Source organism: Puma concolor, chromosome D1 (genome assembly GCF_028749965.1).
Source record: "Puma concolor isolate L17-30 chromosome D1, mPumCon1.1.hap2, whole genome shotgun sequence".
Classification (NCBI taxonomy): domain Eukaryota; kingdom Metazoa; phylum Chordata; class Mammalia; order Carnivora; family Felidae; genus Puma; species Puma concolor.
The window spans coordinates 95,385,281-95,399,152 of NC_141676.1; the positions used below are offsets into that span (position 1 = coordinate 95,385,281).

Genomic DNA, 13,872 nt, shown 5'->3' on the forward strand with positions numbered 1-13,872 from the left:
TCCAAGTTAGTTAGCATGTAGTGCAACAATGATTTCAGGAGTAGATTCCTTAATGCCCCTTACCCATTTAGCCCATCCCCCCTCCTACAACTCCTCCAGTAACCCTCTGTTTGTTCTCCATATTTAAGTGTCTCTTATGTTTTGCCCCCCTCCCTTGTTTATATTATTATTGCTTCCCTTCCCTTATGTTCATCTGTTTTGTGAGATTCACTTCTTTTCATCCCATCCAGATTGCTTAGGTATATCATGTGGTTGAGCATGGAAGTTGTCTGGGAAGGTATAAGGTAGGGCTGTTGGAGGGCATCAAAGGGATATGGGGTGGGTCAGTCGGTTGAGAGTCTGACTTCAGCTCAGGTCATGATCTCATGGTCTGTGAGTTCGGGCCCCACATCGGGCTCTGTGCTGACAGCTCAGAGCCTGGAGCCTTCTTTGGATTCTGTGTCTCCCTCTCTCTCTGCCCCTGCCCTGCTCATGCTCTGTTTCTCTCTCTCTCTGTCAAAAATAAATAAACAACAACAAAAAAGGGATATGGATCCTACTAATCATGCTGTGGACTCCATCAGGAAGCTTGCTTGCTAATGAGCCATTGGGGATAACTCCAAATAGTCATGGGCACCCCCTTACACATAACCCTACCCTGTGGATGACTCCCTGCATGTGCTTCCAGTGAGAGAGTCTTTGCAGATGGCTAGTGAGCACATGCAGAAAGATGGCCAGACTGCAGGCTGGGGAGAAATCACAAACTTGAGCATTCACTCCCATCTTAAGGAAAGCAAAACAGAGGCTCTTGGCAACCAACCTGGTTTTGCAAGATTGAGTGAAGGCGTGTAAGCTTAAGAATACTACCGAAAGGTGAAACAAGAAGTATGGAGCAGGAATAACCTTATAAAAGGTCAGAGAAAGGCTCGGAATCACTAGCAGGGGTGACAGAAGGTAATTTTCTCCTAAAGCAAGTCAGAAAGACTGGAGGAGGTGGCTGCTTCTTCAGATAGTAAGACAGTAGCAGTCTTCAAGGAGTATGAATTATCAGCATAAACTGACACCACCAAAGGAACACAATAATTTTCCAGAAATGGACATCTGTGATTTGTCTTATTCAGAATTCAGTATAGCTGTTTTAAGGAAGCATGGCGAGCTACAGGAAAACACATAAAGACAAGTCAATTAAATCATGAAAACAATATGCAAAATGAGAAGTTTAACAGGGGGATAGAAATCATAAAAAAAAGAAGCAAACTTTCTGAAGCTGAAGAATATAATGAATGAAATGACAAATCCAATAGAGAGCATCAGTATCAGATTGGATTGGGCAGAAGAATAAGCCTGTGAAGTAGAAACAGGACATTTAAAATTATGCAGTCAGTGAGAATACAGGAAAAACATGAAATGAATAAAGAAAGTCCCCATGGCCTATGGAGTACCATTAAGCGAAACACTGTAGACATGATTGGAGTTCCCAAAGGAGAAGGATGCAGAAAGGGGCAGAAAGCTTGGTTCAAGGAATAATGGCTGGGAACTTTCTAAATCTGGGGAGAGATTTAGACTTGTAACTCATAAAGTTAATAGGTCACCCCAATATTTCAACCCAAAGTGATCTTCTCCAAAACACATTATAATTCAGCTGTCTAAAATGAAAAATAATGGAGAGAATTTTATTTTATTTTTTAATTTTTTTTTCAACGTTTATTTATTTTTGGGACAGAGAGAGACAGAGCATGAACGGGGGAGGGGCAGAGAGAGAGGGAGACACAGAATCGGAAACAGGCTCCAGGCTCTGAGCCATCAGCCCAGAGCCTGACGCGGGGCTCGAACTCACGGACCGCGAGATCGTGACCTGGCTGAAGTCGGACGCTTAACCGACTGCGCCACCCAGGCGCCCCAGGAGAGAATTTTAAAAGCAGTCAGAGGAGGGGCGCCTGAGTGGCTCAGTCGGCTGAGCATTCGAGTTCAGCTCAGGTCATGATCTCATGGTCTGTGGATTCGAGCCCCGCATCGGGCTCTGTGCTGACAGCTCAGAGCCTGGAGCTGCTTTGGATTCTGTGTCTCCGTCTCTCTCTGCTCCTCCCTGCTCACTCTCTCTTTCTCTCAAAAATAAACATTAAAAAAATTTTTTAAAGCAGTAAGAGGAAAAATAACCCTCATATGCCCAGGAACCCTACATAAGGCTATCAGATTTTTTTTTTTTTTTTGAGAAACCCTGCAGCCCAGAGAGAGAGGGATGATATACTGAAAATGCTGGAAGAAAAAACTGCCAACCAAGAACACTTTACCTAGTAAAGTTGTCTTTCAAAAATAAAGGTGAAATAAAAACTCTCCCAATGAAAGCTGAGGGAATTCATTACCACTAGACTTGCTTTATAAGAGATGCTGTAAGGAGTTCTCTGAGCTGAAACAAAAAGACAATAACTAGTACCATGAAAACATTAGAAAATATACAACACACTGAAAATTTAAATATATTCAGTCAAGTTCAGAATACTCTAATACTGCAATATGGTGGTTAATCACTTAATACTAGTAAAGGTTAAAGGAAAAAAGTACTAAAAATAACTATAGCTACAATAACTTGTTAATGGATTCACAATATAAAAAGATTAATTGTGACATCAGAAACAAAATATGAGAAGGAAGTAAAGGGATAAAGGTTTGTATGTGATTGAAGTTAAGTTGTTATCACTTTAAAATAGACTGTAATGTCTGTAAGGCACTGAATATTTAAAGGAACTCAAATGTTTTAAAAGGGTAAAGTAAACTTTACTGAAATGTTCATAAATCTGTATGAACTTAAATCCTTAAAACTAATATGTTACCTAGAATTATAATTAGAGAAATTTTCAATGACATGAATTATTTGAACCTTTAGAGAGGCCAGCATAAGATCCTTTCTCATAAGGAATATATAATCTCTGATGGGAAATTAACATTTACTGTCACAATTAGGATATAAGCACAGACACCAGTTCCTTCCCTACAGAGTTTATTGAGATGGGAAGGTCCTGGGGGAGACTCACACCTGAATTTCTAGCCAGATCCAAAAAATATATAAGTCTTAAACAAATGCCTTGAGCTCTGACACAGTGGCTCAGGTCTCAAGTATGTAGTGGCCCTTCGTATTTTCTTAATAAATTTATAATGACCAGTTTGATCTACAGCCAAGAATGACTCCTGGAACATTCAGACTGTGAGATCTATGCTATGACCCTTTTGCCGGTAAAGGAAGAAGAAAATTCAGTGACTACCTCTGCTCAACCTTGACATCCTGAAGGCCAGTTCTTCTTCCAGTGGAGGTGAACCATACTTACAGGGTCAGCATGGTTATTTCCATGGAGGGAGAGTGAGTTAATCAAGTTTCTATTTACCTCTCATGCTCTCTGTTCCTGTAAAATCAGGAAAAATATTTATAATTCATAACAAGAAACTCAACGTATAAAGCTCTGGCTATATACTTTTCTGAATATTTTCTATATACTTTTCTGCTTTTTCTAAGCATACCCTCTGTTGGCTTCATCTTCAGTGTGGTAGCAAGATAGCCATAGCAGGACCAAGTGACATCTAGCATGTAGCAACATCAGAGGAAAAGATTTATCTCTTTCTTAAGTTGTAAATTGAAATAGACATATAAAAGAGTTTATGTGTTATAAGCATGAAGCTCGATATGTGTTCATAAACTTAACAGCTAAATAATCAGTATCCAAATTGGTTGTGTTTCTGTTTCATGCCTTACTACAAAACCAAGGAAAGCACATCCACCTTTCTTTATTCATTATCTGTCCAGCTAGGCTGGAACAGGGAAGCAGAATATGTAGAAACACTGACTACATGTTGAATTATAAATCTTAGGCTACCAAAGTTCCCCTCGATACTTGTTACCCATTATTGATTTCATGGATGCTTGCAGTAAGCTATCTGCAAAGATTATAGACTGGTAGGGACTTTCTTCTAGGAAGCAGAATTATGATATGCTCTCTGCCCGAGAGAAATCGTCTCTTTCATGATTGTCGTCACAGGGAAACTGAGGTATCTGGTAGGATAATGGAAACATAGGAACTAGGAAGTGAAAGTTCAGATGAGTGGGAGGGAGAGAAGGGGGACACCTCCCTACTGAAGCTCACCAACAGGTGGGCTTAGTCCTCAGCTACTCCATTCTTGTATCTTCTAGTAAAGACAAGGGCAGTTGTTTGTCACATGAAGCTCATGCAACAAAAGACAGAGTGATTTTAATGTTGATGGCTGTGTGTGGCAATCCATTCGGACCCTGTGAAGCAAAGTCTTCTGAGTCTTCTGCTTATAAATGAGAGCATGTAAGGAGAGAGCTGGGGTCTCTAATGGGATTTTCTTCTGTTCTCACAGATTTCTGAAGAGAAGACTACTGGTTAGAAATGAGTCCTTAGTGACTGAATTTCTTCTTGCTGGCCTAACAGACCGTCCAGAGCTCCAGCAACCCCTCTTCTTCCTGTTTCTGGTGATCTACATTGTCACCATGGTGGGCAACGTTGGCTTGGTCACTCTTATTAGTCTAAATTCTCACCTCCATACCCCCATGTACTACTTCCTCTTCAACCTATCCTTCATTGATGTCTGTTACTCTTCTGCTTTCACCCCCAAGATGCTGATGAACTTTGTGTCGAGGGAGAATATCATCTCCTATGTTGGCTGCATGACTCAGCTGTTTTTCTTTCTCTTTTTTGTCATCTCGGAATGCTATATGTTGACCTCAATGGCCTACAATCGCTACGTGGCCATCTGTAATCCGTTGCTGTATAAGGTAACCATGTCCCATCAGGTCTGTGCCTTGCTGACTGTTGCTGCATATATGATGGGGTTTGCTGGAGCCTCTGCCCACACAGGGTGCATGCTCAGACTAACCTTCTGCAGTGTTAATGTCATCAACCATTACCTGTGTGATATTCTTCCTCTCCTCCAACTGTCTTGCAGCAGCACCTATGTCAACGAGGTAGTAGTTCTGATAGTCGTGGGAATTAATATCACAGTACCCAGTTTTACCATCCTAATTTCTTACGTCTTTATCCTCACTAGCATTCTTCATATCAAATCTGCTCAAGGACGATCAAAAGCCCTCAGTACCTGTAGTTCTCACATCATTGCTATTTCTCTTTTCTTTGGCTCAGCAGCATTCATGTATCTTAAGTATTCTTCTCCGGGGTCTATGGAGCAGGGGAAAGTTTCTTCAGTTTTCTATACTAATGTGGGGCCCATGCTCAATCCCCTGATCTACAGTTTGAGGAATAAGGATGTCAAAATTGCACTGAGGAAAGTCTTGATTAAAATCCAAAGGAGAAGCATGTTCTAATTAGAAGTGGCAACAGTATAAAGAAGTTCAACTTTTTATTTTATAATTATTGGTGTTTTTCAAGGTGAGAATGTGATCATAAACATGTTGTTTCTAGAGATTGTGTTTTGTGTGGTTTAATAGACGTGCTTGTGATTTTTCTGATAGCTGATCTCGTCTCATTTTTCCTTCTGTATCTCCATCATCTTGTGCAAGTTTACATAAATAAGTAATACGTTTTCTGGGGTGCCTGGGTGGCTCAGTCGGTTGAGTGTCTGGCTTCGGTTCAGGTCATGATCTCACAGTTTGTGGGTTCGAGCCCCACATCGGGCTCTGTGCTGACAGTTCAGAGCCTGGATCCTGCTTCGGATTCTGTGTCTCCCTCTCTCTCTGCCCTTCCCCCATTCACACGCTGTCTCTGTGTCTCTCAAAAATGAATAAATGTTAAAAAATTTTTTAAAGAAAGTAATATGTTTTCTAAATAGAAACTATGCACTGATATTTAAAATAACTTCTATACTACTTTTGTCTCTGGGCTATTCCTAATATGGGCAAATATGATTAGTTTTATCAGTTATATAAAGTTGAAGTTAGAGCTCTCTGATCTAGATATAGAAATGACAAACACTACAAGAGCTCATTCTTTTTATTTTATTTTATTTTATTTTTTTAAATTTACATCCAACTTAGTTAGCATATAGTGCAACAGTGATTTCAGGAGTAGATTCCTTAATGCCCCTTACCCGTTTAGCTCATCCCCCCTCCCACAGCCCCTCCAGCAACCCTCTGTTTGTTCTACATATTTAAGAGTCTCATGTTTTGTCCCCTTCCCTGTTTTTATATTATTTTTGCTTCCTGTCCCTTATGTTGATCTGTTCTGTGTCTTTTTTTTTTAATTTTTTTAATGTTTATTTATTTTTGAGACAGAGAGAGACAGAGCATGAACGGGGGAGGGGCAGAGAGAGAGGGAGACACAGAATCAGAAGCAGGCTCCAGGCTCTGAGCCATCAGCCCAGAGCCCGACGCGGGGCTCAAACTCACGGACCGCGAGATGGTAACCTGAGCTGAAGTCGGACGCTTAACCGACTGAGCCACCCAGGCGCCCCTGTTCTGTGTCTTAAAGTCCCCATATGAGTGAAGTCATACGGTATTTGTCTTTCTCTGACTGACTAATTTCACTTAGCATAACATACCCTCTAGTTCCATCCACATAGTTGCAAATGGCAAGATTTCATTCTTTTTGATTGCTGAGTAATACTCCATTGTATATATATACCACATCTTCTTTATCCATTTATCCATCGCTGGACATTTGGGCTACAAGAACTCTCATTCTTAACAATATTGTTACTGGTATAGGCAGCAGCACTCAAAGAAATGCATTTCAAATTGTGTGTAAAGATTATAGTAGGATCAGATCCCTCCAATAGTGGCCTTTTGTTCTATTTTTTCTTGTCACTTTTTCTGTTATTATTCTGACTTTCCTTCTGTTCTTTGGTAATGGCAAGATCTATATGACATACTACCTGCTTCTGAGAGTGTCTATCAGGGCAATGTATTCAATATCTAAGACAATACATAGACTCCATTGTTCATTGCCAATCATAGTAGTAAGAGGGGATGATTAGAGAAATAATACATATGTATCTCAGGATCCCAGTAAGGGGGTTTTGGGTTGGTGGTTTAGTGTATTATAAAAGTTGCATTCTTTACCATCTAAAATGATATCAAGTATTTGAAAAAGAGCATATAGTTCTTACTGTAAATTTTAAAATTTATCACCTTAAGGAAAATACTACACAGAGTATTAGGAGGAAAATTTTAGCCATTGTTTTATTAATACAGTGAAGTTTATCATGAAAAAGGTGTATATTAATAGCAATAAACTATATTCCTAGCAACATTTTGTGAATTTACTGAAACCTTGTCTTACCAATAAGATACTAAATATATTTAACTAGATGCTTTTTCATATAATTTTCCTACTTGCCACAAATGCTTTTCCAAAAAGCACAAATGTTTCCCAAAAAATGCTTTTCCCATTTGTGTATTTAGAATATTAAATATAGTGGGAGGTAAGATATACCTTTTACCTTTTATTCATGTGTTTGAATAACAACAATAATAAACTAAATGTTGTAATAAGTAATAGAGATTACATTACAAAACACACACACTAGTTTTCTGTAAGTCCCAATATATCTGCTTAACAATATATTGTTTAAAATATTGAACTCTGCATATTTTTACACAAATAAATTTTACTTACAAAGACATAAAATATTTCAAATTTTGTTTAACAAGGTATAGTTTATATATAGTAAAATATACAAATATTAAATATACACCTTGATGACTTTTTGCCTAAGTATAAACTCCACCCAGAAAAAGATATGGAACATTTCAATGAGCCCAGAAATTTTCCTCATTCCCCTTTCTAGTCAACAGCAACCCCCATGGCTCTGATTTCTCTCACTTTAGAGTAGTTTTGTCTCTTTTTAAAAATCTTAAAAATAAAGCCAAACTGTTTATACGTTTGTGTGTACCTTCTTCATTTGACATAATCATTTTTGTATTTTATTTTATTTTATTATTTTTTTTCATTTTTGTATTTTAAACATATTGCTGCATATATCATTAAATTATTTTCTGAGAAGTATTTCATTGAATCTATTTTCCACAGTTTACTTATCTATTCTTGTAATGTTGGAAATTTGGCTGTTATAAATAAAACTTGAATAAATATTTAAGTACAGTTTTTTAACGTGTATACTAATTTCTCTGGATATATAGTTAGCAGTGGAGTATCTGGATCAGTACATGTATGTGTATCTTTATTAGAAAACACCAATTTGTTTTCCAAAGTACTTATACTATTTTACTGTCTTGACAGTAGTGTATGAAAGTTACAGTTGTTCCACATCCACATGTATGCTTGGTATTTTAAGTCTTATTAATTTTAGACATTCTGGTGTGCATACAATGGTATCTCATTATAGTTTGGACAAGAATGCTGAAATAAAATTTTTCAGATTTATTAATATATTTGGGCCTATATTGCTTCTTGGAATGATAACTTTTAAAAGTTTGCTACTTATACAGATTAGGAAACAAATAAAGCTGTCTTTGTTCTCAGATGACATGACTACCTCTATAGAGAATCTCTCAAAATTGATAGCAACAACAACAACAAAAACAAAGCAACAAACAAAACCTCATGGAATTAGTAAGTGACTATATGAAAGTCACAGGATACAAAGTTAACCTACAAAAGTTAAGTTATTTCCTATATATCAGTAATTGGATAATTGGAATTTGAAATGAAAACACAATACTGTTCATATTAGCGCCTCTCTAGCCATCCCCAGTAAAGAAGAAATACCTAGTTATAAACCTAACAAAATATTTATAGTATCTAGATGTGAAAAACTACAAACTTTAATAAACGTACTTAAAAAGATCAAAAGAAATGGAAAGATATTCTATGTTAATGGATTGGAATACTCAATAACATTAAGATGTCAATTCTTCTTAACTTCATCTATGGATTCAGTGTGATCCCCATCAAAATTCTAGCAAATTTTTGTGGATATCACCAAAGTTTATATGGAAAGGCAAAAGAGCCAGAATATCAAATAAAATACTGAAGGGGAAAAAAGTTGTAGGACAGACACTATTCAACTCTAAGACCGACTATAAAGTTATAATAATCAAGTCTGTGTGATGAAAGAAAAGATACATAGACCAACAGATCAGAAGAGAGAGCTCAGGAATAAACATACAAAATATTGTCAACTGATTATTGACAAAGGAACAAAGGCAAATCAGTTGAGAAATAGTAATCTTTTTAACAAGTGATGCTGGAAAAATCAGATACCCATATGCAAAAACATGAATTTAGACATAAACCTTATGCCTTTCAAAACAAAACAACCTCAAAATAGATCATCAACCAATTGTAAACTACAAAATTCAAAGCGTAAACTATGACACTTTTAAAGGAACTCAGAGAACTTAGGTGAATTTAGGTGAATTTGGATTTGGTGATTGGTGAGGTTTTAGATATAATACCAAAGCATGATTCATGAAAAAAAATTGGTAAGCCAAACTTTAAATGTTTAAAAACACTTCTGGAAACAACATTGTTTTAAAAAGGAGAGTCAAGGGGCTCCTGGGTGGCTCAGTCGGTTAAGTGTCCAACTTTGGCTCGGATCATGATCTCACAGTTTGTGAGTTCAAGCCCCGCATTGGGCTCTGTGCTATCAGTTCAGAGCCTGGAGCCTGCTTCGGATTCTGTTATCTCCCTCTCTCTCTGCCCCTCCCCCATTCATGCTCTTTCTCTGTCTCTCAAAAAATGAATAAATGTTAAAGAAAAATTTAAAAAAAGGAAAGTCAAGCCACAGAATGGGAGAAAATATTGGCAAAGCATAGATCTGAGAAAGAACTTGTATCCACCGTATACAAAGAATTCTAAAACTCAACTGTAGGAAAACAAACAAATGAAAGGATGAGACAAATATTTGGACAAACACCTCACCAAAAAAGATATGCAGATGGAAAATAAGTGTTTGAGAAGTTGCTTGGCTTTATTTGTTTTTAGGGAATTTTCAATTAAAATAACAATGAGATGCCCCTGCAAACCTATTACAATGACTAAAATTGAGAAACTGGCAGTACTAATTGCTGGCAAAGATGTAGAGCAATAGGAACTTTTGTTCATTGCTGGTGCTAATGCAAAGTGGTACAGCTACTTTGGAAAACAGTTGGGCAGTTTCTTATAAAAGCAAACATAGTCTTCACTCTGAATCCAGCAATGATGCTTCTCAATATTTCCCAACTGATTTGAAAATTTCACGTCCAGACAAAAACCTTCGCATGAATGTTCGTAGCAGCTTTATTTATGATTGCTCCAAACTGGAAGCAAACAAGGTGTTCTTAAAAAAGGGAATGGATAAACTTTGATATATCTGTAGAAGGAAATATTATTTAGAGATAAAAAGAAGTGAACTGTCATACCATGAAAAAACATGTAGGAGTGTTGAAGACCTATTTCCAAGTGAAAAAGCCAGTTTGGAAAGGCTAGCTACTATATATTTCCAACTGTATGACATTCTGGAAAAGGCAAAGCTATAGAGACAGTAAAAAGATCAGTTGTTGTCAAGTTTTCGGATGGTACCAGGAGGGGTGAATAAAAGAAACACTGGGGATTTTTAGGACAGTGAAACTATTCCATGTGACCCTGTCATGATAGACAAGTGATGTTATGTACTTTTCAAAACCCAAAGAATATTACGGTACAAAGAATGAAGCTTAATGTATGGAAGTCTAAAAACTTGTTTTTGAAGTCATGGCAATCCCAGGAAGGAACACAAATAATGAAAAGGGAATCTTAGTGCATTACAAAATTATGAAACATCTTCAGTGAAGGAGAAGGGGAATAAAAGCTAGAAATGAGTGAAGTTTGTAAGACTAAAAGCAAAAGAACTGTACATAAGCATGTGCTCTAGTTGATGAAGTTGGTTTCTATTGGGGATGTTAGTTAAGAATTCTGATACTGCTGCAACATGCATACTGGAATTGAACAATTAAGTAAATGGATGGTGGGGGAGGGGAGCCAGGTTTCTTGCTGTTGGAGTGGGAATTTACAAATAAATGGAATTGAATGGAGGCTAGAATGATGGATGTGATAATAGATGGGAGTTGGAAACATTAGTACAAACATTTAGCCTAATAGAGATAAAGATGGCTACACATGTATATACATTTGTCAGTATACAAACATATTTCTTTGTTTTGTCAACTGAAAGGGTCTTAAAAGAATGACACCCCCGTAGCAACAAGCACAGCTAGCATTGGGATCTTGGTTTCTAATACCATTCCCTAATACGAAGAATTTAATACCATTTCCTGTAGAAATGGCTGATTCAACGACCAGGGCAGGAGATAACCGAGATGAGCCTGGAGCATCTTGTAATGCCACAGAGTAAGGAAGTGCTATAAACACACCAAATACACACACACACACACACACACACACACACACACACACACACATACACAATGGGAGTGTTCCAAAGGGGCACTGGAGGCAACTGAAAGAGCTCTAGTGGAAAATTTGAGCTGGACAGTTTGAGTAAATAAAGTATATATTGGGTTATAATCCAGTGTATAAGTAAATCTTCATATGGTCAAATTGATAAATAAGTAATTCAACAAATTAGTAATTCCTACTCCTTAGGTGTGGGCTGCTCATAGTAACTCCTTCCTAAAAAGTACAGAGTGGAAGTTGGAGTGCAGAGAGCATGACTTTACAGTGGAGAAACCTGACAAACTGCATCAGCCAAGTGATCAAAGTCACAATGAACATTCAAAAATCATAAGGGTAGTATATACTCTTGACACAACGTGATGCAGATGGCATTACCTCTGTGATCTGCATCTCCCAAGCCCATAATCTCAGTGTAATCATTACAAAATCATCAAATTCCAGTAGAGGGACACCCTATAAAATACCTGACAAGTACTCTTCAAAACTGTGAGGTCATTAAGAACAAAGAACCTGTGAGAAACTGTCACAGCCAACAGGAGCCTAAAGAGACATGGCAGAGGGGCGCCTGGGTGGCGCAGTCGGTTGAGCGTCCGACTTCAGCCAGGTCACGATCTCACGGTCCGTGAGTTCAAGCCCCACGTCGGGCTCTGGGCTGATGGCTCAGAGCCTGGAGCCTGTTTCCGATTCTGTGTCTCCCTCTCTCTCTGCCCCTCCCCCGTTCATGCTCTGTCTCTCTCTGTCCCAAAAATAAATAAAAAACGTTGAAAAAAAAATTAAAAAAAAAAAAAAAAGAGACATGGCAGATAAGTGTAATATGGGACCCTGTTAAGAAAAAAAGACATTAAGTAAAAGCCAAACTAAATAAATTATGGACTTTAATTAAAAATAATGCCTCAATATTGGTTCATCTTTTGTAATGAATGTAACCATATGATTGTAAAATGTTAGTATTAGGGCCAACTGTGTGCCAGAGGGATGTATGAGAACTCTGTATTATCTTGTCAGTTTTTCTGTATATAGAGAACTCTTTTTAAAAGTAAGGTCTAGCCACAGAACTTGGCAGAAAGAAAAAAATTTATTTTTCTTTTTTTCTTACATTAAAAAAATTTAATTACTTTAAAAAAATAAAAAAAGTAAAAGTAAGGTCTATGGGTGCCTGGGTGGCTTAGTCGGTTAAGCTTCCAACTTCCACTCAGGTCATGATCTCACAGTCTGTGGGTTCAAGCCCCGCGTTGGGCTCTGTGCTGACAGCTTGGAGCCTGGAGCCTGCTTCGGATTCTGTGTCTCCCTCTTTCTCTGCCCCTCCCCTGCTCGTGCTATGTCTGTTTGTCTCTCTCTCTCTCTCAAAACATAAATGAACATTAAAAAAAATTTTTTTAAGTAAGGTCTAAAGCATACTTTGGAGATATTGAGTGTTCAGTTCTAGACTACCACAATAAAAAGAATACTGCAATAAAAAAATCAGGTCTAAAAATATTAAAAACATGACACAAGAACTTAGGGCATACAGCAAAGCCAGTCTTCTGAAAAAGATTAAGGCTACAAATATTATCTGAAAGAGGTTCTCTCTACATTGGGAGGCAAAAATCATTATCACCAGTGATGGGAGACCCGAGACTGGGAAGTCTGTACAAACAAACCTTGTTAAACCGTTCTAGTTGCTTCTCCACAATTAGCTACCCTTGCTAAAGCCCCTTTGTCATGTCACGTTTCCACAATTTGCTACCCTTTGTCCAGCTTGCAATTGTAAGCATTTGGCTCTAAGCGATTTCTTTTGGTTTTCACTTTTCTTGTGACAAATCCCACGCACAGTAAGTGATGAGTCACTAAATTCTACTCCTGAAACCAATATTGCAGTATATGTTAACTAACTAGAATTTAAATAAATTTTGAAAAAAAATAATTAAAAGGTGGATGTTTTTTCCCTACTAATCTGTCTTATGTCAATTTAATTCTTAGGCCCAGCTGGAGACCCTAGCAGAATTTTTCCTCCTCTCCAGAATAGAGTTTTTATAATTTTACATACTTACATATGTACCAATAACTTACAATTAGAATAGTTTTGTATGTTTTAAAACTTGTGTTTTCATACGATGCCTCGTCTTTTGAATTTTTTATCTCAAATTTCATATTTGGTATTTATTCTTGTTCATATATGGAATAGTTACCCATTTATTTTCAGTCTGCTTGCCAGGGTCTATGTAGATGCTCTCTGCTCAGATCACCTGGAGTTTAGCTTACTCTGACCCCGAAACTCTCACACCATCTCTGTGGCCCTTTCATTTTTTTTTTTAATTTTTAAATGCTTATTTATTTTTGAGAGAGAGAGAGAGAGAGAGTTCAGGGGAGGGGCAGAGAGACATGGAGACACAGAATCCGAAGCAAGCTCCAGGCTCCCAGCTGTAAGCACAGAGCCTGATGCGGGGCTCCTGAGATCATGATCTGAGCTGAAGTTGGGTGCTCAACCAACTGAGCCACCCAGGCGCCCTGCCCTTTCATTTGTTAAAGTTGGCCTGCCTTTTTGCTTTTTCAC

The 13,872-nt window shown here is 37.7% G+C and overlaps 1 protein-coding gene across 3 annotated transcripts; it reads left to right on the forward strand.

The window, feature by feature from the left end:
• Positions 1-528: 528 nt before the first annotated feature.
• LOC147576890 (olfactory receptor 8B3) lies at positions 529-5,311 on the forward strand. 3 transcript variants are annotated; one of them, XM_086676376.1, is made up of 2 exons: positions 529-546; positions 4,385-5,311. In XM_086676376.1, the coding sequence occupies exons 1-2, from the start codon at positions 529-531 to the stop codon at positions 5,309-5,311; spliced, it is 945 nt and encodes a 314-aa protein (XP_086532502.1). The 3 variants fall into 3 exon arrangements, with proteins under 3 accessions (XP_086532502.1, XP_086532501.1, XP_086532503.1); XM_086676375.1 differs by lacking the exon at positions 529-546 and adding an exon at positions 4,186-4,211 and having other exon boundaries at positions 4,378-5,311; XM_086676377.1 differs by lacking the exon at positions 529-546 and having other exon boundaries at positions 4,373-5,311.
• The last annotated feature ends 8,561 nt before the right edge of the window (positions 5,312-13,872 follow it).